Genomic DNA, 27,151 nt, shown 5'->3' on the forward strand with positions numbered 1-27,151 from the left:
ACTACGTAGGGAACCTCTTGTTTTTTAAATTTTTATATAATTCACACACCATAATATTCACCCTCTTAAAGTGTGCGATTCAGAGGTTTTCAGTATAGTCACAAAGCTGTGCAACCATCACCACTAACTCACTCCAGAACATTTTCATCACCCAAAAAAGAAACCTCATACCTATGAGCAGTCACTCAAGAATCTCTTCTTGAAAGCTGTCTTTTGGACAAGGCTTTAGAAAGAGGCCAATAGAGTTTTTAAAAACAGTGTTTGCAGGACAGAAAAAGTGAGAATTCAGCAGCAAAGATGTAAACAAGACAAACATTTCTGGAAAAGCCTTAAACGACCTACTTATCAATCTTTTCCAGAGTTTTCATAATAACTAAGTAGAAACCAGAATGTTCCATATTGGAGCATTGGCTAATAGTGCTTTAATTAAATTACCTTCAAGTTCTTCTATTTTAATGCCACTTACTAAAGACTATGAAACTAAGAAACCAATTTTTAATAGGTTAACTTAAATTTTGGTTTAAATTATTTTGGTTCTGATTATCCATAATTGTTGAGACTTCGTAGTCTCAAAGACAACACAAAAGTTTCCTCAGTTTTCTATATGGAATCAGAAGTAAATTTTTTAACCTATGTAGGAACATCAATGTTTTATATCAGGTTGTAAAACAAAACTGCTTTAAAAGTAATTAATAAGATCTGAGTCTATACACTGACATCGTGTCCAAAAATTACTCTAAATCTGAGACAACTAACATCAGTACTAATCATAATACACACTGGGAAAGAGAATAAAAAAATATGCTCACTGCCCTAATTTGGCACCTGAATGAACTTCTTGGCAGAGTTCTATGAAGAAGAGAGAATGACAAACACATACCTCCTCCATCGGCCTCTTTGATATCATCTTCAATAGCTTCATCAATTGCTTCATCAAACTCATCAAATCTAAAATATATACAATGATCACATTATAGCCTGTCCTGGCTTTTTTTTTTGTTTAATTATTTTTATTTATTTATTTATTTTTGAGATGGAGTCTTGTTCTGTCGCCAGGCTGGAGTGCAGTGGCACCATCTCGGTTCATTGCAACCTCTGCCTCCCGAGTACCTGCGACTACAGGCATGTGCCACCACACCTAGCTAATTTTTGTACTTTTAGTAGAGACAGGGTTTCACCATTTGGCCAGAATGGTCTGCATCTCTTGACCTCGTGATCCAAGTGCTGGGATTACAGGCGTGGGCCACCGCACCCAGCGGCCTTTTATTTTTAAAGAATACCTTTAGCAGATGTCTGTTACTGTCTGATTGTTTATGTCCCCTCAAAATTCACATGTTGAAATAATAAATCTCAAGGTGATGGTATTAGGAGGTGGGGTCTTTGGCAGAGCCCTCATGTATAAGATTAGTGCCCATATAAAAGAAGCCAGAGAGAGACCCTTTGTTTCTTCCACCATATGGGGTTACAGTGAAGATGGCCATCTATGAAGGAGAAGGCCTTCACTAGGCATTAGGTCTACCCTAAAGAGTCCCCTCATCCCTTCTGTGATTAAGAACACCCTAGAAGGTGCCATCTATGAACCAGAAAGCAGGCCCTCACCAGACACCATACCTGCCAGTGCCTTGACCTTGGACTCCCTAGCTTCTAGAACCGTGAGAAATAAATTTCTGTTGATTAGAGGTTATCCAGTTTACGGTTACTTTGTGATAGCAGTCAAATTGGACTGAGACAATGTCAGCAAAAATTTTTATAAAGGGCCAGATAATAAATATTTTAGGCTTTTCAGACAATGCAGTCTCTGTTGTAACTACTCAACTCTGCTACTGTAGTGCAAAGCAGCTACAGACAACATGTAAGTAAATGATACAAATGTGTTTCAATAAAACTTTATAAGCATTAAAATTTGAATTATAGGTAATTTCCATATAATTTTCACAGGATATTATTTTTCTTTTGATCCTTTTTTTGAAGCATTTATAAAAACCACTTTGAGGTCACGTTGTACAAAAACTAGAAGTGAGCTGAATTGGGCCCACAGGCCATAATTTGCCAACTCCTAATTATACAAATCACATGGCAAAGTAAGTAAAATAAAATTACAGTTCCATAAATGCTATTAAGTCCTAATAATATGTCTAGGCACAGTGGTTTACATCTGTAATCTCAACACTCTGGGAGGCCAAGGCAGGTAGATCACTTGAGACCAGGAGTTCAAGACCAGCCTGGGCAACATGGTGAACCCCCGTCTCTATAAAGAATACAAAAAATTAGCTGGTGTGTGCCTGTAGTTCCAGCTACTTGAGGGGCCGAGACAAGAGGATTGCTTGAGCCCAAGAGGCAGGGGATGCAGTAAGCCAAGATTGCACCATTGCACTCCAGCCTGGGGGACAGAGTGAGACCCTGTCTCAAAAAAAAAAAAAAAAAGTCCCAATAATAGGGCTATATTATTACTGCTATTGAAAATTATATTATTACTAAAATTCATACATGAAAGGTTAAAATTTTAGAACTAGGTAAAAGTACTTCTTGAAGCTGTTTACCTTGACTTAAAGAAAAGGATCAAGACTAAAGGATTCCTAAGATTTCTTCACATATAAAATGCCTTTTACTTCAGGGCTCAGCCAAATCTCAAAACAAGTTATGAAGTAACTTGTTTAAAACTATGCTAAAAATGGTAATTACTAGGTGTGGCTATTTATATTTAAATTCATTAAAATTTAAAATTCTGTTCCTCACTAGATATGATTCAAGTATTTAATAGTCACATATGGCTACGGCCACATCAGACATCAAAGAAATAGAACACTTCCATCACCAGAGTATATTATATTGAAGAGGGTGAGATTACGAGCACACAATGGATTAACAACTGCATCAAAACTAAAAGCTGGGGCTGGGTGCAGTGGCTCAGCACTCTTGGCAGGCTGAGGCAGGAGTATAACTTGAGCCCAGGAGCTTGAGACCAGTCTGGGCTATATGGTGAGACCCTGTTATCTACAAAAATTAAAAATTAAAAACATTAGCCAGGTATGGTGATGTGTGCCTGTAGTCCTAGCACTTTGGGAAGCTGAGGCAATAGGACTGCTTGTGCATAGGTGTTCCAGGCTGCAGTGAGCTGTGATCATGCCACTGCACTCCAGTCTGTGCGACAGAGTGAAACCCTGTCTCAAAAAAAGAAAAAAAGACTAAAAGCTGGAGGCTGGGAGTGGTTGTATAAACCCATAGTCCCAGCTACTTGGGAGGTCAAGCCAGTAGGATGGCTTGAGTCCATAGTCCCAACTACTTGGGTGTCTGAGGCAGCTGGATGGCTTGAGCCCACGAGTTGGGAGTCCAGTCTAGGCAACATAACAAGACCCCATCTCTAAAAACTAAATATCCGGCCTTCATAGTTAGAATATATAATTTCAAAGGACTCATAAATTTCAGATGGAGAGCTCTTCTTTTACAATGTAATTTTTACTGGCTGCATAGTATCTCATCTTACACATGTACCATATTTAGTCAAAACAGTTTATTTCCAATTTTTCACAACTGCATATTTTGAGAAACATTCTGGTAGCTGTAGTGCGGATTTTTCTTAAGTTCTGAGAAAGTAAAACTCAGCACATCCATTCATTAGGGTAGAATAGCAGATACAGATAAAGCCAGATGCCAGATGCAAAGTTAACTGAAAACAGCATTTGTCCTGAGGATAGGGTGCAGCTGTAAGGTCGCATAATAACCTATTTCTTTGAGTGACTACTTTCTTACTGAGAAATTTGTTTGCTAAAATCAAAGACCATCAGAACTTCAGGTATCTGAAACTATTTCAGAAAGAATGAAACATTCCACTCTTGCCTTAATGATAATCTAAGTCATTTTTAATGCAACTAAACAGTCTTGATTTATATCCCAGATGCAGATAAAAGATAATCAGATAAAAGATTTCTGAACACAACACTCCATGTATCTATATTCCCTTGGTCTTGGTTGTCTCATCTGTGATGGTGGATTAACACAGATTATCCCTTTAAGCTCTAAAATTATATACGAGTAAAATAGGAATTTAGGGTAAACTATGTTTTTTCGTATAAAATGTATTATGTAATGCATTTATTTTATACTCTACCTAGTTCCAAAATGACTGACATATTACAAAACAACTCAAACATGATACGTATTTCATTCGTACATGCTTATGTGCAATTTCCTTCCTCCCCTTCTTTCTTCCCTTCCTTTCCTTCCCTCCTCCCCGCCATCCTCTCTCTTACAGAGTCTATGATGCCCAGGATGGTCTTGAACTTCTGGACTGAAATGATCTTCCTGCCTCAGTTTCCCAAAGTACTGGGATTTCAAGTGTAAGCCACCATGCCCAGCCAATTTATGTGCAATTTCATTTGTGAGAAACGCTAGGTGAACGCAGAAAACTGCACCTAGCTGAACTGAGTTGCACAGCAATATACAAAACACACATACCCAAGACATCTACCAGTAACATCAGTTCACTATGTGTTATAAACTATAGCCTTTTGCATGTGATGTTACACTTTTCTGATTTCAGATAAACCTCCTTCTGCCACCACATCATAATTTACAAACTGCAATTCTCTGCTTCCACAGACAAGCTTCAGGTCTTTTCTCAGTATAAAACGCCATAGTTAATGTAGTATTTATGTATTTCTTACTTATTTAACATATGTCAAATGGTGCTCTCATTTTTAGTATATTCCTATCTTTTTTAATGCATTGCCAATGAAGTCTTTAATGTATGTCTCTAACCCCATATTTTCCATAATCCCTAAGGTTTTTCCTGTATAATTTTGCACAGCATGGTGATTTTTAAAAATACATGTTATGTTGCAGCAGAACTGACTTTACATTTGCACTTTCCATCTGTCAGCTTTGACTTCATACATATAGAAGAATACTTTTTATTTTTTGAAGTGTTTTTTTAAAGACTAGGATGGGCACTATTCCCGTGTATATGAGATTTTACCCTAACTGATTCTACCATATTTTTATAAAGTTTTAACACTAACAATAGAGGCAAATTCCTCCATGATTACTGATGTAAGTTTATAAATAAGAAGCAAGTTCAAAGTTAAGAGTTTTATAAAATCCACTGTTTTCCTTTTCCATTTCCAGTTATTCAAGTTAAAAAACTGCTTTGGTGTTATCCCAGATTTTAGAAGCTGTAGGCTGAAAAATGATCTAAAATAACTAACATATAATTTATTTATTATTTGAATAAGACAGCATGATTTAGTGGAAAGAACACTAGGCTGGAAGATAGGGTTTTAGAAGATACGGTTTCTAGGATTAGCTACTAACAATGACCATGGAAAAATTTCCTTTTCTGGTGTCTTTGGTGTTAAAAGGTAAACCAGGTAATATTTACTGATTCTTTCACTAGGTACTAATGAAGCATTAATTATCTGTCAGCACTATGCTAGGTATAGGGGACACAAGTCCATGTAAAAGAGACATAGTCCTTACCTTCACGCTAACAATCTAGTGATGATGAAAAATGTTAGTAAGTCATCACAACCACATTCATTACAATTATAAGTGCTTTCAGGGAAAAGAACTGGTTGCTATGAAGGCATATAATGGGGGGATTTCACATAGAGGAGGTTAACAAGCTGAAACTGAAAAGGAAAGTGCAGGTAAACAGTATGTACAAATGGACTAAAAGGAGATGCAGCAAATGCAGACAGTGTAAGGGAGAATGTGATAAGACAGAGTTGGAGAGGGAAGTAGAGATGAGACTATGCAGTGCCTTACTGGCCGTGTTAAAAGTATCAATGCTTGGCCAGGTGTGGTGGCTCACGCCTGTAATCCCAGCACTTTGGGAGGCTGAAGCAGGTGGATTACAAGGTCAAGAGATTGAGACCATCCTGGCCAACATGGTGAAACCTCATCTCTACTAAAAATACAAAATTTAGCTGGGCGTGGTGGCGGGCGCCTGTAGTCCCAGCTACTTGGGAGGCTGAGGCACGAGAATTGCTTGAACCCGAGAGGTGGAGGTTGCAGTGAGTGGAGATGGCGCCACTGTACTCCAGACTGGTGGCAATGCAAGACTCCATCTCGGGAAAAAAAAAAAAAAGGAACAATCCTTATCCCAAGAGCTATGGAAATCTGACAAACTATATTAAAGCAAAAGAGGATGACACAAACAGATTTACATTTGGAAAAGATCACTCTGCTCTAAAATTCTATGACTAGGCCGGGTGTGGTAGCTCACGGCTATAATCTCAGCACTTTGGGAGGCTGAGGAGGGCAAATCACCTGAGGTCAGGCGTTCGAGATCAGCCTGGCCAACATGGTGAAACCCGTCTCTATGAAAAATACAAAAGAAATTACCCGGGCGTGGTGGTGGGCACCTGTAATCCCAGCTACTTGGGAGGCTGAGGCAGGGGAATCACTTGAACCCGGGAGGTGGAGGTTGCAGTGAGCTGAGATCGTGCCATTGCACTTCAGCCTGGGCAACAAGAGCGAGACTCAGTCTCAAAAAAAAAAAAAGAAAAAAAAAAAAAAGAAAAAAAATTATATGACTAAAAATAGAAGGCAAGAAATATATATATACAACTGCTAATAATCAGCATGATAGGAAAAGCATATACTTCTGGATCATGCTGTGTACTTGCAAAATAAATCCTCTTTCACTGTAGACATTTCCACACATTTCATACCTGTAACTTATACATTTCCTTGTTCTTGTTGACCTCCTTTCAAGCAAGTTTGCTTTGGATTTTTTGGAATCTTTTTTCTTTTCTTCTTGATCTTCAGAAAAGTCCGGCTCCTTAAAAAATATGATAATAAGCATCGAGGTTATTCCTTATGACAGAATAAAGTTCCTTGGGATAAACAGTTTTGTAATCTCCATCTAGGTAGCACATGTGAAAGGTTTGAAAAAGTTCGAGATGATTCCCTCCAGAAGTGAATAAACATGGCAACATCGAGTATACAGATTAAAAAGAATGCTGGTGATTAAAGGATGAAATCCTTCTGTATTAAAATTCTTATGCTTTTGTGAGTTTACAACCAGTACTTGTTTTAAAACAGTCATGATGAATTTTTTCCACTGATACATCTTTTAACAAATAAACTTGCAACAGAAGATGTTCAACAGGTATGCTGCCCGAATGAAAGATTTAGAAGAAAGGGGTTGCTACTCAAGGAAGTAACTTGACAGGCCATTTAAGCTTGTGATTTAATTAAGCCGGAATGAAATTACTTATACACATTTTTACAAATTACAAAAATTTACAAACTATGTAAATTACAAAACCACATTATATGCACTTTCACTCATGATATATACACCTTAGTTATAAATTAGACTAATAAATGCAAAACAAAGGTAATCCTTCAAAAAACCCAAACTGTGATGAACAATACAAACTGAAGTTTTCAACAATCCCCAAAGTAAAAATTAAAAATCAAATCTCTCCTAACTATTCTTTAGTCATTTTACATAAACAGCATGCAAAACAAGCTAACAACACATTATAAAGTTCAGCGTAAAAACAGGAAACATACTCCAAAGGTAAAAGCCGTAAGTTTAGTTTAGATGTGATATCACATTTTGGAGTCACCTGCATACATAAAATTTCAATCATGAGGGATTATGGGTGATTTCTCAAAGGTCTTAAATTTCCATTTTTAATACTAGTATATCATAGATTTAAAACCACCATCCAGGCACAGTGGCTCACACCTATAATCCCAGCACTTTGGGAGACTGAGACGGGCGGATCACCTGATGTCAGGAGTTCAAGACCAGCCTGGCCAACATGGTGAAATCCTGTCTCTACTAAAAATACAAAAATTAGCCAGGTGTGGTGGCGGACACCTGTAATCCTGGCTACTCAGGAGGCTGAGGCAGGAGAATTGCTTGAACCTAGGAGGCAGACACTGCAGTGAGCAGAGATTACGTGCCATTGCACTTCAGTCTGGATGACAAGAATGAAACTCCTTCTCAAAGTAAATTAAAACCACTAACATTACATAAGGTGGGTAAAATTTTAGAGCATTATGACAATCTCCCATTTAAAAATATTACAAATCAGAAACTTACTTGTGGAGGAATGATGTTTTCAATACTGATACCAACATACACCAAGCGTTCTTTTCTTTAGGTGAAAAACAAACAAAATACATGAGATTTGCTGAAAATAAAATTGTTACATAAACATCACGAATACACACAATGTTAAAATTACAATTTCATGTTAATAGCAGAGGGTAAGTCACAGAAATGTTAGCTATTATTTACTTATTTATTTAGAGACAAGGTCTCACTCTCTTGCCCAGGCTGGAGTGCGGTGGTGCAATCTCAGCTCACTGCAACCTCCACTTCCCAGGTTCAAGTGATTCTCCTGCCTCAGCCTCCCAAGTAGCTGGGATTACAGGTGAGCGCCACCACAACCAGATAATTTTTGTATTTTTAGTAGAGATGGGGTTTTGCCATGTTGGCCAGGCTGGTCTCAAAATTCCTGGTCTCAAATTCCACCCACCTTGGCCTCTCAAAGTGCTGGGCTTATAGGCGTGACCACTGCTCCTGGCCCATGTTAGCTATTTTTTTTTTTTTTTTGAGACGGAGTCTCGCTCTGTCGCCCAGGCTGGAGTGCAGTGGCGCGATCTCGGCTCACTGCAAGCTCCGCCTCCCGGGTTCACGCCATTCTCCTGCCTCAGCCTCCCGAGTAGCTGGGACTACAGGTGCCCACAACCGCGCCCAGCTAACCATGTTAGCTATTAAGTATAAAACTTTAATATAGTATTAGTATGTGTGGGGAGCTCAACATTTCCTAGGGTTAAGATAACAATATAACAATATCTTTCAGAAATGACTTACATTGGTCAAATAAAACCTATAACTGAAATAAGACAAGCAACTTCATAAAGAGTTATGCTATGACGAGTTGATATGATTAGATGGAAAGCCACCTTTGATTAGACAAATTAGACCTTTGTTATGCTGGAGAAAGTTTTTAGTAATATTTCGGGTGTATGTATTAACATTTATAATCTCATGGTAATAAATATTGCTATAAAAATTATGTAAACAAAACCTTATCAAGGTCCCAGTGAATGACACTGAGAGCATTCATTCCTTCCTATTGAAAGAGAAGAAAGCAATGCAGACATATAGCTCTGCTCTAGAAGGCCATAACTGAAGATAACTATAGCCAGGAAATGAAGACTTGAGCCAATGACATCTCCATAGTTTAATTTCCAAGAAACAAACCTTTGCTGATTTTAATTAAATTATATATAAAAAACCAGCAGGATGGATGGGTGTGGTGGCTCATGCCTGTAATCCGAGGCACAAGGTCCCTTGACACTAGGAATTCAAGACCAGCTGGGCAACATAGTGAGACGCCTGTTTCTATAAAAATTAAAAAAATAAAAATTGGCCAGGTATGGTGGCACACACTATTGTCCCAGTTACTCAGAAGGCTGAGATGGGAAGATTACTTGAACTCAGGAGTTTGAGGTTGCAGTGAGTTTTGATCACGCCACTGCACTCCAGCCTGGGTATCAAGAGTGAGACCCTGTCTCTTATTTACAAAAAAAAAAAATGCAGGTGTTTTCCCTGGTTCTCTGAAAGTTAATCCAATTCAAGGACAGCTGAGCTCCGACATGCCTCTGTATGTTAAATTGAACTGAACTGAAATAGTAACCATTCTGTCTCCCTCTGCTTGTAATGTTCCTTATATAAGGATATTAATGTATCCAGCTGGCTAGGTCTTTTAGAGTGCAGCCTTTAGTGCCCTTCTAACAAGAATATTCATGGTCTTTTTAGAGATAGATTGTGATGCTATTAAAACCAGTATGTTTAGAAATCATTCAGTGGACTTCTAAAACATCACAGAGCATCACACCATCAGGTCTGTAGACAGTTGCTCGTTAGCCACTAAATACTCACTGAAATGTACATCCATCCCTCTTTTCCACAAGACTGTAGAGACCTCTAAGGTAAAGACCACATTATATACTTCCTCATTTGATTACACTCATTGGCATAAAGTAGGTACCCAATACATGTTGCTTAAATGTTGAATGAATGCATAAAGAGGGGTTGCTTAGGGAGTAAATAGGGAGTAAAATGCTCTTGTATTACAACACAGGGAGTAAGTACGGCTCTAAGCTGCTAGGATGAATGCTAAATAAGTTATTTCACAGATTTTTTAGAAGTGAATATAAGTGCTTACTTTAGAAAACTGAACGACGATGGCTAGAATTTACAGCTAGTATTTATTTTAGAAACACACATATTTTGCTGTTTAGAGCTCCTAAGATTCATATATACGTGTGTGTATACATGCACACACACACATACAAGTATTCTAGGAACTATAAACAGCAACAGCTTTGTTATCCAGATTATTAGGGAGAATCAGCAAACACCAACAACAATTGGTTAACCAGCTCTGTGTCAGGCTGGTCTTCCTGTAACAGTAACTTTCCTCTCCTTTCTATACACAATCTGAGAACTTAGAATGTGATATAAAATCATAATTACAGATGTCCTCTTAAAGGATGACATTTAAAGCTGGGTGTGGTAGCTCACGCCTGTAAACCCATAGTTTTGGGAGGCCAAGGTGGGCAGATCACTTGAGGCTAGGCGTTCAAGACCAACCTGGCCAACATGGCAAAACCCTATCTGTACTAAAAAAATACAAAAATTAGTCAGGTATGTGGTGTGTGCCTGTGGTCCAAGCTACTCAGGAGGCTGAGGTGGGAGGATTGCTTGAAGGTGGGAGGCAGAGGTTGCAGTGATAGCACCACTGCACTCTAGCCTGGATGACAAAGCGAGGCTCTGTCTCCAAAAAATAAAAAAGACGCCATTTAAAAAAAGAGGATTACCTGGAGTAGGAGAGAAAGTAAAGGAACTAGTAAATTGGAGACAGTAATATAAACAAATATTGTGGCATACTTTAAAACATCAATTTCTAAAAATCAAAATATTTCGTAATTGCAGTGGCATATCCTATAGTATATGAGGCTGTTGTCAAAAGTTTTCACCAGGCTTTTACACATATAAATGGTATATGCATCAAAGGGCTCCAAAGAATAAGCAGATAAGACATTCTTAGTGGTTTACATTCTTGGCTTTTAGAAAGAATACATTCTCAGCTGGGAGTAGTGGCTCATGACTGTAATCCCAGCACTTTGCGAGGCCAAAGTAGGTAGATCACTTGAGGTCAGGAGTTCAAGACCAGCCTGGCCAACATAGTGAAATCCCCGTCTCTACTAAAAATACAAAAAAATTAGCTGGGCATTGTGGTGCATGCCTGCAATCCCAGCTACTCGGGAGGCTGAGGCAGGAGAATTGCTTGAGCCCATGAGGTGGAAGTTGCAGTGAGCTGAGACTTCACCACTGCACCTGAACTCCAGTCTAGGTGACACAGTGAGACTCCGTCTCAAAATAAAACAAAACAAAACTCTCTTCCTTAGTCGGTGAGCCTATTAGCTATCTACGTTTCTGAGACAAATCAGCTTCAGGACATGGGAAAACCACTAATTTCTGAAAAGGATAAGCAGTTTTGAGCAAGATGGAGGCAAAGGAAAAATCTAGTTTTTATTTGTGATTTAATTTAAATATCTTTAGTTATATCTTTTGCAGTGTCAAAAATAAAAACAAGAGAAACAGCACATCAAAATAGTCCTAGTAATTTCATACAGGATCATTCTTTATTTTTTAAAATGTTCTTGGAAGATATTCCAAATATCTGAAACACAAGCAGTTTATGGAAATAACCCAGGGTTTAGCTGGGTGTGGTGATGGGCACCTGTAGTCCCTGCTACTCGGGAGGTTGGGGCAGGAGCATCCCTTGAGCCCAGGAGTTCCAAGACCAGCCTGGGCAACATAGTGAGACCCTGTGTTCAAAAAAAAGAAAGAAAGAAATAACCTAGCATTTCTCAATTCAAAGTACTTTTGTGTCCTAGTCAATTTGAGAGATTAACTTGCCTTTAAACTAAGTAGCATCCATTACGAGCCAGAGTGCTCAAACTGGGTAGCAAAAAAAACAAAACCTTTAGATTCTGGAGGCTGAATCCATTATTATGGTTCACCTTTGCACAAGGTAAAGTGAGAGGATCAAGGGACAAGCTGATTGCCTTAAGGCAAGCTAAATTTGGAGGGCAAGACTATGAGTCAAGGGATATAAGGTAAAGAAGTAGCAAATGAAGGTAAAATCAGGAGATAATACTTAGATTTCCTCAATCATACCAGTGTATAAACGGGCATCAAGTTCTACAGATTAATCCTCTGAAAATTCTCCCTAACACCTTCACCTTATTATCACAATGCCTGGCCTAATTCAGGCCTCTCAGGTTTGCTATTCCAACAGTCCCAACTCTAATTCATTCTTCTGTTACCACAGCATTTTTTCCTGAAATAAAGATATACTTACCTATGTCTCCTTTGATGGCCGCCCCACTTACTATAGAGAATAAGTCAAATTCCCCAGCCTGGAAAGCTATTCGCAATTTAGCCTTCCTCAGCTTTTACAAAAATCTATCTACTATCACTCATCTACTGTCACTTTTACACTTTGCCTTTGCTCATGTTTGTGCTCTTTGTCTGAAATACGTTCATCAGTATAACCTCAATTTATCTTCCAATGCCTCTCCTGAGAACCCCAAATGCTATGGGAACTAAAATGCTCCTCCACCATGTTCTTGTATTGCTTTTAATATACCTCCACTTTTCTACTTTATTGTATCATTGGTTCATATGTCTGTATTCTCTAATAGAAGGTGAGTTCCATGTAAACAAGAGCTTTGTTTTTGATCTTTCCTCTTCAGTTTGGTACACAGTAGGCGAAAATGAATGTGCAGAAATAGATTAATTAAAGAAGGTACAAATAAATATAAACTATTGTCCTGATTATGAATCCCCTTTTAAAGATTAAGCTCAAGTTCAGTCTTAAGAACTTCATCTAAGAACCCTTCTCCAGGCTGGGCAGGGTGGTTCACACCTGTAAACCCAGCTCTTTGGGAGGCCGAGGCGGGTGGGGAGGCCGAGGCGGGTGGACCACAAGGTCAAGAGTTGGAGACTAGCCTGGCCAAAATGTGAAACCCTATCTCTACTAAAAATACAAAAATTAGCGAGGTGTGGTGGCGGGCACCTGTAGTCCCAGCTACTCAGGAGGCTGAGGCAAAAGAATCACTTGAACCTGGGAGGCGTGAGGTTGCCGTGAGCCGAGATTGTGCCACTGCACTCCAGTCTGGGTGACAGAGCGAGACTCCGTCTCAAAAAAAAAAAAAAAAAAAAAAAGCCTTCTCCAACTGCTTTAGACCACCATTGCAATGCTATATTGAGAAGAGGGCATCTCTTATAGTTAGTAGGACACAATTCAGCATTTAATACTCTTTATTTCACCAATGTTAGCTGCCCACCCAAGGAGATGACAGGGATAACTAAATTATAGATCAGTTCTTAGAGTTTTCTTGTATTCTCTACAATACTTAGTTATGGACACACCCTCCACAATACTTGGGCCAATATTTATTCAGAGAAGGTTCCGACAAATACTTCATTTATTTATTTATTTATTTATTTATTTTGAGACAGAGTCTCACTCTTGCCCAGGTTGCAGTGCAGTGGCATTCACTGCAACGATTCTCCTGCCTCAGCCTCCGAGTAGTTGGGACTACAGGTGTGCGCCACCACGCCCAGCTAATTTTTGTATTTTTAGGAGGGACAGGGTTTCACCATGTTGGCCAGGCTGACCTCAGGTGATCCGCCTGCCTCGGCTTCTCAAAGTGCTGGGATTACAGGTGGGAGCCACCATGCCCAGCTAGTTCTGATAAATACTTCAGATCAAAAGTTGGCAAACATTTCCTGTAAAAGGAAAGATAATAAGCATGCAAGCATGGCAGGTCATAAGGTCTCTGTTGCAATTACTCAATGCTGCTGTCATAGGGCAAAAGCAGCCACAGACAATATATAAACAAATGAGCAAGATTGTGTTCAATAAAACTTTATTCACAGACAATAAAATTTGAGTATCATATGATTTTCATGTGTCATGAAATATGATTCTAGTTTTTACCCCGCAATCATTTAAAAACATAAAAAACATTCTCAGTCAGCAGGCAGTACAAAAACAAAAAGCAGGCTGGATTTGGCCCACAGGCCACAGTATGCCAATCCTTGTTTTAGATGGATCCATTTATCCATACAGTGAAAGAATTCTGCTCTCATATTCCCAAACAAAACATTAACACACATATAAAAATACCTTCGTTCGGCACGCTCTTTCTTCTTTAAGGCAACATCCAAATCCTGCAACTGTTCCTCTAATTTTTCACAGAGCAGTTTCTGAAGAAGCAAAATAGATAAGGGTCATTTTAAACAACTTTTAGCAATCATTTATTACATACATGTTAACTTCATGGGTAGTGTGCTCTGAGAACTAGAAAGGGACCACACAGTAAGTGAACAATGAAGCTTTTCTTGTGTTTAATCAAATAAAAGGTGCCTCAGCATCCTTTGAACAGAAGATGAGCATAGTACCTTTAAAATAAAGCACACGTTAAAGAAACATACAGCTTTGCCAAAAGAAACGCATTCTGTATCTATCCTACTGGCAATCATCAATGTTTAAAATAGCATTTGGTTCGATATGTGTATGCAACAGTGATTATACTTTTTAAAAAAGATTCAAAGATGTTTTAAAGGGAGAAGGTTATATGTACGATAAAACATAATGATGCCAAAAACTATTTTTTAATAAAAGAGACTGGGCTGGTGTGAGTGCAGTGGTATTTACAACTAATTGATCACAACCAGTTACAGATTTTTTTGTTCTTTCTCCACTCCCACTACTTCACTTGACTATCCTTAAAAAAAAAAAAGAGACTGGAAAAAAATATACAAACAATGCTACACAGTTACTGAGTTAAAACAGAGCTGAAAAATGTAATTGATAATAAAACTGTGCTAAGCCACAGAAGTCCATTTCACAGAAATGCATAAAGCTCATTATTTTAATTTAATTTAATTTTTTGAGACAGATCTCACTCTGTCACCCAGGCTGGACTACAGTGGTACAATCTTGGCTTACTGCACCCTCTGTCTCCCACGTTCAAGCGATTCTGGTACCTCAGCCTTCTAAGTAGCGGGGATTACAGGAGTGTGCCACCATGCCTGTCTAATTTTTGTACTTTTAGTAGAGATGGGGTATCACCATGTTGGTCAGGCTGGTCTTGAATTCCTGGCCTCAAGTGATCTGCCTGCCTCGGCCTCCCAAAGTGCTGGGATTATAGGCATGAGCCACCATGCCTGGCCAAACTTTTATCATTTTAAAAAAATAATTATTACTACTTTTAAATTTTTTAGAGATGGGGGTCTTGCAATGCTGCCCAGGCTGGCCTCAAACTCATGGCCTTGAGTGATCCTCCTGCCTCAGTCTTCCAAGGAGCTGGGACTATAGCTATGTGTCACCATGCCTGGCTTAATCCATCATTTTTTTTTTTTTTTTTTGAGACAGAGTCTTGCTCTGTTGCCAGACTTGAGTACAATGGCGTGATCTCGGCTTACTGCAACCTCCGTCTCCCAGGTTCAAGCAATTCTCCTGCCTCAGCCTCCCGAGTAGCTTGGACTAAAGGCGTGTGCCACCACGCCTATATAATTTTTGTATTTTTAGTAGAGAGAGGGTTTCACCATGTTGGCCAGGATGGTCTCGATCTCTTGACCTTGTATCCATCCGACCACCTCGGCCTCCCAAAGTGCTGGGATTACAGGTGTGAGCCACTGCGTCTGGCCTAATCTATCATTTTTAAGGCAAATGAAAGTAGGTTTGTGAGAGAAAAGTAACCAATGAGCACAGTAGCACAGAAATAACCTGATTCTTCAGCTTCCAAAAAAAATTTGCCTAAGATAGAAGAAAAAGAGAATCTATGTTTCTCCTAACCCTGATAACACCATCTATAAAACTACTGACAAATACAAAGTAGGCAGAAACCAAAAAAGAGGATGAAACAAAGTGATACATAGGAAGAAACATATATCCTTCCTTCGACATATCTACACTTGGTGCTTTTTGTGCTTATAACAAATACAATAAAAAAAACCATTCATAATTTTACAAAACTTAGAAGGCTTCTGATAATTGCTTTGGAAAAAAAACAGAAAGGAAAACCTTAAAGCTATTAATAAAAGGTAGAAATCTAAACAGAGGTAAATATTATTTACACATTGCTTTGAAGGTTAAAAATATTCATTCAGTAGCTATTAAACAGTTATTATTAATTTGAATACAAACTCAAAGACTAGGAAAACAGAAGTGGGCGGGGTCTTACATGTTGGCAAGGTGGGCAGAACCATTCTCCATCTGGGATGATCATCAGAGGAGGGCGAAGGCAGGCAGTATGGTATCCACTATCGCAAGAGTCACACAGAAGAATCTGAAATAACCACACTGACGTCAACCTAACTATGGCTAAAATTAAATGACTCTTAGGTTAAAGACATTTCAGTATTTCTGAGTACTATACTGCAAAGCATTCTTTATTTGCATAAAGCTAATAAATAAAAAAAGCTCTGATGATTAGGGATCTGACATACCAATATTTATTTATTTATTTATTTGTTTGTTTGATGCAGTCTTGCTCTGTAGCCCAGGCAGGAGTGTAGTGGCGTAATCTTGGTTCACTGCAACCTCCGTCTCCCAGGTTCAAGCCATTCTCCTGCCTGCCTCAGCCTCCTGAGTAGCTGGGACTACAGGTGCCTGCCACGACACCTGGCTAATTTTTGTATTTTTAGTAGAGACGGGGTTTCACCATGTTGGTCAGGAAGGTCTTGATCTCCTGACCTTGTGACCCACCCACCTCGGCCTCCCAAAGTGCTGGGATTACAGGCGTGGGCCCACCGCGCCCGGCCCATGTTAATTTTTTAAAAAACCTAAAAAAAAATTAAGCTACAAAATTTAGTTAAAAATAACAAATCCTTTCTGACCTAGAGTTAGAATCCTTTTTCATTCAGCATATAGCCATAAAGGCTATAACAACATATTCTTTATAACAAAGTTTTAAAGCTCAAGTATCAAAAACTACCCTACCACACATAATTTTTAAAACACAAAAAATTTCCATTTTAAACAGCATTTCAATTACTTACCTGTAAGAAACACTCATGGTTCTTTTTACCATGTAAATTCAAATAAGGAAGAGAATGAGGTATAGAAAAAGAATACAACTACATTCAGAACCGTCATGATATAATACAAAGGTTCGTAACATCACTTAGTCTTATAGTTGCTTTATCGGTATTTAAGAGGACCAAGGTCTAAAACTTAACATAGTATGTTCGAAAATGTTTAACTTAAAAGAAAACCTTTTATTTTTAAATAATTTTAGATTTACAGAAGAGTTGCAAAGATGGTACAAAGTTCTCATATACCCTTCACCCAATTTTCAACACTGTTACCTCATATAACTCTGGTACATTTATCAAAACTAAGAAATTAACATCAATACTACAAACTAAACAACAGGCTATTCAGATTTCACAAGTTTTTCCATTAATGTCTTTTGTTGAGTTTGAATCTTGGATATCATATTGCATTCAGTTATGTTTTGTTAGTATCCCCCAGTACATAACTGGGGGATTTCTTGGTCCTTTTTTGTTTTCCCTGACCAACAGTTTGAAGAGTACTATAGTAATCAGATATTTTTGGTAGACTGTCCTGAAATTTGAGTTTGTTTGATGTTTACTCAGGATTAGACTGGGGTTCTAGGTTTTGGAGAAGAACTCACAGAGGGGAAGTGCCCTGCTCACTGCATTGTATCAGTGGATACGTGTTATCAATATGACTTACTACTGCTGGTATTAACTTTGGTCACTTGGTTAAAGTAGTATCTGTTGGTTTTATCCACTGTAAGGTCACCTTCCACACTCTATTCTCATGATAAGTACAGCCCACACTCAAGGGTAAGGGAATTAAGTTTTCTAGAAGTATGAGTATCAAATAATTTGTGGATATATATTGAAATCTCAATAGTAATAAATCAATAAATAACTTGGGGGAAATGCACTGAAATTACGCCAATATCTTCTCTCCTTAGAGTTCTGCTCACTAGTTTTAGCAATCACTGGGATTTTGCTTGCAACGATTATTACTGTGGTGTTCTGATGGTGATTTTCTATCTCTCTTATGCCTTCTACATATGTTATTAGGAATTATTCTGTAAGGAAAATAAGTCCCTTCTTCCCCACATTTGTTTATTCAATTATTTATATCAATATGAATTAATGAATATTTATTTTAGTCTTTGGGTTACAATCCAAAGCTATCATTATTTAATTTGTTGTTGGAACTGTTCCAGCCATGGACACAATGGAAGCTCTTTCAGCTTGTCTCTTGTGTCCTTAGGACTTGCCTGCCTTTCTTTCTTTCTTTTTTTTTTTAAAGTACTTCCTTACTTTCTGGCACTACAGGATTGTTTCAGGAACATCTTGTATTTTCCATGCCAAGCCTTAGAACCAACCATTTCTTCAAGAAGCCCTAGCTCCTTTACTGGATAATGGTACTTGGAAACCAAGATCTGGATGCTCTGAAAGCTCATTGCTACTGGCAACTACTTTTCATCTCTCTCAGAGGACAGTGTTTATATATGTATGTATACGTATACACATATATCTTTCTGTGCCTATATTAAAATAAATATGGAGTTCATGCTAATATCTCCAGTTCTAATCTACCATCATAGGGTTCATCATAGCTCCTATTATCTATGCTTTCTTTATTTGCTCAACCCTAGTACAGATGAAGTTTCTGCAATCCTAACCTGTACCATGGGTGTGGGAGGAGGCACACCATTACAATGCATCACCACTTGCTCCCAATACCCAGGGTTTGGTAGTTACTTTAGTATTATACTTCTGGTATACAGTTGATTACATAGGCACATGCAGACTAACCTGGCCACCTAAATCCATTTATCACATAGTTTCTATAAGACATAACCTAAATTTCAAATATCAAAATTACAGGTATACTTTTAGAATTTATTTCTAAAGTGAAGATTGTTTCTACTCTGCAGTAAAGTCTCACTAAATAAATACTACCATGTACGATTTCCAAGTCTCAGATAATAATCCATTTATTTTGACTAAAACATCTAGAAAATTCCTTAGAATTCTATATTCATTTATACGTTTATTGCTTTTCTGCTGTTAAAGCTCAATTAAGACAAGGACCATGTCTTTCTGGCTCAGCAGCATATTCTTACGATTTAACATAGAATAGCTGCTTGATATTTTGACTTGATGTTTATCCTTAAGCACTTGACATAAGAAATCTACCATATTTGGGATCTTCGGTTTCCAATGTCATTCACAATATAATTTCTGCTCACCCCATTTTACCTCTCATTTCTTCACATCAGTTCCTTACAGCAGTCATTGATGCCTTAGGTAAAATGCACTCTTTTAGTTTAAAGGGACATTAGAAAATGGTAAGGAGAGAACACCAAGTGCTGCTTTTTTTCTTGATTTAGAAAGCAGAAAAAGACTACTATCTTAAATGTCCTCTTGGCCTTTCTCTGTATAAAAATATTGATTTAACTTACATAGACCTTGATGATCATAAAATGCTTAGAGGAATCTTCTCAGCATAATTTCAACATCTATTCTTCTCAGAGCTCAAGTCATTCACTGGTTTTTACTTGAGCCCTTAAAAACTATTGGGTTATGATAAACTTCATTGATAACATTTAGTTTCCAGATATGATATTAACAGTAAAAAAGAAAAGACTAAGTAAACCAGAATTAACTTTTACCTGGCACATAATATGTATCAGAAACGGTGCTAGGCAACTTTACATGAGCTGTTAAAAACGCCCCTCAGAAGTATGTAGTATGAGTCACACCTTACAATAAAGAAATCAAAATATAGGGAAGTTAGCTCCTGATAAGTGGTATCCTGATAAGTAGGATCTGAATTTAGGATGTCTGGCCCTATGCTTTTCCCATCACATCATAACGCCTTGCAGGAAAAAAGAGCCTGGAGAACCACTCCTTAGGAATTTTCCAAACTTTAGAGGATCTCAAATCCTGGTCCACACGATTCTACTCAGGTAGAAACATCTTTCTTTATATTTTCTTCTATTTAATAGCTGGAGTTTGCCTTTAAAGTAAAATCTAGTCAAAAGAACAGCACAGGTGCATAGAATTAGGTATAACAAGGCTATTTCCTCAACAGACTCACTTATGAACTGCAAATTATATATATATTATATAGATATAGTATATAAAATAGATTAGATACTGATTCTCCTGATTCAGGCAGCCTTTGAAGCACTTACTTCCGGGGGAAAAAGCTCCCTATAAATGCAGTACGATTCTTTTTGGAATATATCTGGTGTATGATTTATCTCTTATAAATTAAAAAAAAAATTTTACGTTAAAAAAATTTTAGTGGGTATATAGTAGGTGTATATATTTATATGGTACATGTGATGTTTTAATAAAGGCATCTAATGAGTAATAATCACATGAGGTTACTAGGGTATCCATCACCTCAAGCATTCATCATTTCTCTGTTTTAGAAACATTCCAATGCCACTCTTTTGCCATTAAAAAAATTTAAAGCCCTACTACATTACTACTTGACTTACATGTTTTTATAGGAAGGCAGTAAGGCCTTCAGGCCTAATTTACTTAAAGCTGGCACTTCAAACATATCATTATAAAGTTACCTATTTATCTTACCTATTTATCTATCCAACCATCCATGAGATAGGGTCTTGCCATGCTGCCCAGGTTGCATTTGAGTTCCTGGGCTCAAATTCTCCTACCTCAGCCACCTGAGTAGCTGCAACTACTGGCATGTGGCCACCATGCCAGGCAGAAATACCATTATAAAGTAATTTAAAGGGAAAGAAGAAAAACTTTAAAAGAACAAACTAAAAATACTTGAATACATTCATCAATTTGTGAGAAGAGATTGAGCTGTATTATTATGTAGAGGAAATATCAATGTATAAGCTAGGTAGAATGAAAGTAGGATCTTGATCACTGGCCTTCCTAGAATTAGGTTGTATGAGAAACAGAAATAAAGCTTACTCTGTAGCATACAAGTTATCATCAAGAAATTCAAACCATGATAAAACCCAGAAGAGTTAGTTGCTCTGGGCAACCTCACCATGTCTGTGATACGAGTATTGTTCATTTATATCAGGTACATACAAGCTCAGGATGGTTTGGAAGGCCACATTTTTTGCACGGTTCATCATCATCTGCTAGGATGGCTTCTTCACTTTCCTTTTCTTCTCCCTCTTCTGAGGCTGCAGATGATTTTTCACTGTCAGACCCTTCACTTTCATCATTGCTGGAGTATTTCCATCTGCCACGTGTCCGAGAACCAGTCCATCGAACTTTGCCTTTGGGTTTTACCTTGTATAAAATAAAAAATTGGGATAATTTGATATAAGAATGTCTTTTAAAAATCTCCTGATTCCATGTCCATTGTATAATATTCAGCCACTATACCAAAAAAAGGAGAAAATTATTATCATCTCATCATCAGATATAGCTATGGTTAAATTTTGGTATATATTTCCACTATTTTTTCTAATTTTTGTTTTCTTTTTTCTTAAAATTGAACTATAATGAACATTTGGTCTTATATTTTTCCTAGTCATATTCTCCTAACATTACTATAAATGCCATTACATAACTGTTTGTATCTAATCCTCTACTAGACATTTAGGTAGTTGTTTCCCATGTTTTTCACTTTCGTCAACAATGTACTGTATCTTTATAAATATTTTTACACACATCTCTGTGGTTAGGATAAATTCCTTGAAGAGGATTCTGGGTCAAAGGTCATGCACATTTTAAATACTTTATAAGAGAATGATGACTATATTCTCACATATTTTCATGTAAAAATTTAAAATCCTCTATTGGATATAAATTTTAAATTTTAAATAATCCAGAACTGCATAAAAAAATCCTGACAAACTTAAAAACATATACATTCAGAGAACAAATTTACAATGTGATTAACAGCTTTTTATTGTTTAGTTTTTTACTCTTTCAACTTGTACTTTAGTTTATTCCTACACTATAGGTCTCTAGAAAAGAACAAAATTAATTCTAACAACAAAAGAGGAACCCTAAAAAAAAATTAAAAATTCAGTATTTCAGGGAACACAGGATCACTTACAATGAAAAATGATCTGATTGTTTAAATAAGTTAAAAAGAAAAGTAGCACTTTTAATTATGAAAAATTCCCATCGACTAGCAAAAGACTTGTAAAATATTTTGCTTAAAATAACAGGGTCATAAAAAAGTGAATTCTGATGAGTAACACCAATATTAATGAGTAAAATGGGGGAAAATAGGCACTGTCATACACTGGTAATAAGATGCTATATTAATGGGGCCTTTTTGGAGGGCAATGTGGAAGTAGCTATCAAAACTTAAAATATACATGTCCCTTGACCCAGCAATTCCAATTCTAGGAGTCTATTCTAAAGAAATACTCACTCATGTCCAAAAGGATCTTCAATGCAGCATTGCCTGTAATAGTGAAAAATTGGAAACAACCTAAATGTCAATCAGTAAGTGAGTGGTTAAATAAACTGAGGTATATCCACACTATGGAGTACTGTGTGGCCATTAACAAGCAAAAGTATACTATACTGACATGAAGAATTCAGAGACACTTTAAGTGAAAAACTCACAGAAAAAATGAACATATTTGATCCAATTTTTAAAAATAAGTACATATTTATGAACATCCACATAAATGCATGAAAAAGGACTGGAGGGCCGGGCGCAGTGGCTCATGACTGTAATCCCAGCACTTCGGGAGGCCAAGGTGGGCGGATCACCAGGTCAAGAGATAGAGATCATCCTGGCCAACATGGTGAAATCCCACCTCTACTAAAAATACAAAAATTAGCTGGGTGTGGTGGCCCGCGCCTGTAGTCTCAACTACTTGGGAGCCTGAGGCAAGAGAATCACTTGAACCAGGGAGGCAGACGTTGCAGTGAGCCGAGATCGTGCCATTGCACGCCAGTCTGGCAACAGAGCAAGACTCTGTCTCAAAAAAAAAAAAAAAAAAGGACCGGAAAGATGATATACCCCAAACTGTTAATAGTGGCAATTATCCCCAAACTGTTAATAATGGCAATGGGGAATTCTCATTCTATAATTCTACAGGATGGATATTATTTGAATAGTTAACAAGGAGAATATATTTCTATACTACTTTTAATTTCTTAAAAAAGTTAAAAGATGACAAGAGTATAGAGTATAAAGTCTGAAAAGGTATCTCAGAGGAAGAAAGACACTTTTTCAGTTGTCTTTGATGACTAAGTTTTAGACAAAACCAAAAAACCTATGAACATATAGAGACAAATATTTTTAATTAAAAATTAAAACAAGTAGAAGTTTTACCTTGCTTACTTTAGAATTTGTATCCTTCTCTGATTTTTTCAAAATTTCCTTTTTGTCAGTTTTTTGCAAAGCTGTTGACTCTTCCTCCACCTCATCTTCTCCTTCCCCTCTTTTTTTATCAGCTTTCTGATCTCTGATCTCAGCCACTTTTGCAGTGGGTCTAGAGATTCTTGGAGATCTTCTTAAAGTACGACCCACATTTGTTTTCTCCTCTTCCTTTTCTGTCTTTTCTTGCTTATTTTCTGGTTCTAGAACTTTGGGGGGAGAATCAGGCTTCTTTTTCCGACTTGATATCCTGATTGTTAATTTGATGCCTTCTTTCTGCCTTTCAGAGGTTATCTCTGTATTTTCTGAGGCAGTGGTTACTTCTTCAGGAACCAACTTATATTTGAATTTGCTTTTTTGCATAGAACCCTTTGTCTCAGAAGGCTCCTCTATGCCAGATGTCTGGGCATTGTCCAGATTATCCATTTCTACCTTTGTGAACTCAGAATCCTCTTTTAGGGTTTCTAGGTCTACTTTTTTCACAGACTGACCACCAACAGTACCTGTACTCTGGCATTCTACCAATTCTTTTTCTGAAGCTAGTTTCTCACAGTGGTCAATCATATTAGATGGTGGAGAAGTTTCAGCTGCCTCAGGAGAGCCAGGCTTTTCTGACTCTAGAGTACTCTTTGGAACTTCTTCTGGTATTGGACTCAATCTTTGTGTGTCCTTATCAAGAAAAGTCTTTTTGGACTTCTCTAACTTTTCAAGACATTCTAGGATTGGTGGGCGCTTATCCTTCTTAGTTTTGGGAGACTTTTCTTCAACTTTCATGGTACACGACTCAGTGGTAGATAAAGCAGTTTTTAAAGAGAGATCTTTTGCCATCTCAGAAGACTCAAGAGAAGTTTCCATTTCTGGAGGACCGGGTTCCTCTATTTGTGCTTTTTGACTATGGATGTCTAAGACTGATATTGAACTATCTGCATCTTTCCTCAAAGGTGTTGTTTCTTTCTCAAGCTCACCTATTTTCAAACTCGTTATGACAGAATTTAAGGACTCTGTTCCATTTCCCTCCATGATGATATTTCTGTCCTTAGAGGGGCTATAGCTCTCTTCCTTTGTCTCATAAAACTTTGTCTCTATTGGTTCTGTCTTAAAATTTGGAGCTACCCTTTCGTCACTAACTTCTCCATTTACCAGCTGTTTCCCTTCATAACCCAAAGCGGTGATTGTAGAGATCCTTTTACAAGTCTCTTCCTCTTGTTTTATTTCATCTTTCAAAAACTCTTTTGTTGGAGTAACTGATTTACACAAAGGTCCCTTGACTGGACTGTCAAAATCATCACTCAGTTTAATTTCTCGTTTTTTTAGTGGTATCTTGGCCTGCTGGTCATTTTTAAGTTTCTCAGTTTCTTCAGTAGATTTCTCAGTAATTTCATGAGAAAATTTAATATTGCCACCAAATTCAATCCTTTCAGGCTCCTGCGCCACTGGCCTCTCCATGCTACTTTTGGTATCTTTAGGATCTGCTCTACATTCCTTCACTTCAACTTTAATGGGTTTGACATTTTCCTTGAAGGAATCACTTTCTTCTTTGATGATCTTTTTTTCTTCATTTTCTGGCAAAGGTTTTTCTAGCTTCACTATGACTGGCAGTTTCACAAGTTCTTTTTCATCTTCTTTTTCTTTTTTCACAGTAGTCTCTTCTAGAACATTGGCTGTAGAACGGTTTTCTATATCCATAGGCTGCTCCTCACTTTTCATCTTTTCACTTTCTTTCTGTTCCTCTAAAAATTAGAAAAAGTTTAATTACATGAATAGAAACTTTCAAGGCTATAAAATGTAAGTCTTGGTATAATATATATTTCCATTTAAAGTTTCTATTTTAAAAGAGGTGGCCTTTGTCATTGGATATTTGACAATAAGAAATAAAATCTGACAATGAAGAAAATTACAAAAATGTTGAAATACAACTTCTAGATATTAAAAAACATTTAGAAAAATTTAGGTTTCTGATTTTTACTTTTTGTTTCAGTGTTCTCAATGGATTGCAAATATTTATGCAGTTCAAATAATTTATTCAAATTCAAGAGATGGCTTAAAAACATAAAATTGAAAATGCTACATAAAACATTTCCAAAAGACCATATTTGTTTTACAAACTGACAACTGTTCTTTTTCGCAAGTCACTGAGCACTTCATTTCACTTGTACCAGGAACACGGCAGTGGGAAAATGAAAAATATAGAGAGACAAAAAGCCCGTATCCTATTACCCAGAGGCAATCACTAGTAATATTTTAGGTTACTTCCTTCTGGTCTTGTATATTTTTCACTAAGTTGGTATCATGTTGCCTCAATTTATTCGTTGAAACACTGGCACTTTCTTATGATACTAAATGCCTTTTATAAAAATTGAGTTTAATAATTATATAACATTCTTCAACGTGATCATATTACAACTTACTTTATCAAATGCCACCACTGAACATTTTAGAAGTTAGTACTATACAAAGAAACTGTTTAGATTTATCTGTCAATTCTTCTTTATACCTTATTGGCTATATATTTTCAACTTTTATGGAGTACCTAATAATGGTGCAGATTTAAACATAACCAAAGCTATATTCAGTAAATAGCATAATCTCTGAATAGGATTATAGAGATTGCATTACAGAATATATTAACTACTAATTTTACCTACATTTTTAATCCCTTCACCTTATCCTTGCTACTGAAAAACCTAATTCTAAACAAAGTTTTACTAAGATATAAGTTTTTTTCCTAAAATTTTGAAATGATTCGCATCAAGTTGATAAACCAGTTAGGATATATTTCATGGGAATAATGGGATGGAAAGAAGTGAGAAGATAAAGCAGGATATGTTTTTTGAAATGAAAATTTAACATTTCGTTAAAAGTGAATATTTTCATTACAAACCACCGTTTCTTTTATGTCCAATGATGTTGCAAATAAAAAAGCCAAGAACCATTTAGAACCATTCAGGGTCTGAGAGTTAAGCAACTGTAATCAGTATTTCTTCCTTCTTTACAAAGTCAGTGCAGTAGGGAATGCTGCTAAAATATTTCAAGAGATGACAGCAAAAAAAAAAAAAAAAATTTTAATTCAAAATATAAAATAGTTCTACAGCATAAATAAGGTAAGACAAAAACAGAGATGACAGTAATTACCTAATTTGTATGTTTTCTCTTTCCCACTGATAAAACAGGTTTGATAAATTCTCATTTAATGAGATTAGCTAGTACATCAGGAAATTTAACTAAATGAACACCTTGTTTAACAGTTAAAATACTGATTACTATCTTTAAAAATAACTTCAACCGCCACGTGCAATGGTTCGCATCTTTAATCCCAGCACTTTGGGAGGCCAAATTGGGCGGATCGCTTGAGCTCAGGAGTTTGAGACCAGCCTGGGCAGCATGGTGAAACTCTTGTCTCTACAAAAAATACAAAAAGCCGGGGCATGGTGGTGTGTGCTTGTAGTTCCAGCTATTAGGTAGGCTGAGGTGGAAGGATCATTGGAGCCCAGGAGTTCAAGGTTAACCCTGACCCCTGATCATGCCACTGCATTCCAGCCTGGGTGCATTCCAGCACTGGTGACAGAGTGAGATCCTGTCTCAAAAAAAGAAACAAACAAAACAAAAAAAACTTCAACCCAATACTAAGTGTGCGCTAAGCACAAGTTAATATTTTTTATCTCTATTCTATGGTTCAGAAAGTATCTAAAGATCTCATCATG

At 37.1% G+C, this 27,151-nt stretch overlaps 1 protein-coding gene across 2 annotated transcripts in view; it reads right to left on the reverse strand.

Annotated features, from left to right (window-relative positions):
• RSF1 (remodeling and spacing factor 1) overlaps positions 1-27,151 on the reverse strand; it is a 157,999-nt gene that overhangs the window by 17,062 nt on the left and 113,786 nt on the right. For both annotated transcript variants that reach the window (XM_015115269.3, XM_077963960.1), the window contains 7 exons: positions 23,406-25,180; positions 21,185-21,391; positions 16,297-16,401; positions 14,235-14,314; positions 8,060-8,114; positions 6,672-6,781; positions 881-948 (listed from right to left, as the gene is read on the reverse strand). In XM_015115269.3, the coding sequence (XP_014970755.3) occupies positions 881-948; positions 6,672-6,781; positions 8,060-8,114; positions 14,235-14,314; positions 16,297-16,401; positions 21,185-21,391; positions 23,406-25,180 (2,400 nt within the window). The remainder of the gene's footprint in view (positions 1-880; positions 949-6,671; positions 6,782-8,059; positions 8,115-14,234; positions 14,315-16,296; positions 16,402-21,184; positions 21,392-23,405; positions 25,181-27,151) is intronic.

The sequence above is a fragment of the Macaca mulatta genome, chromosome 14 (assembly GCF_049350105.2).
Source record: "Macaca mulatta isolate MMU2019108-1 chromosome 14, T2T-MMU8v2.0, whole genome shotgun sequence".
Taxonomy (NCBI): Eukaryota; Metazoa; Chordata; class Mammalia; order Primates; family Cercopithecidae; genus Macaca; species Macaca mulatta.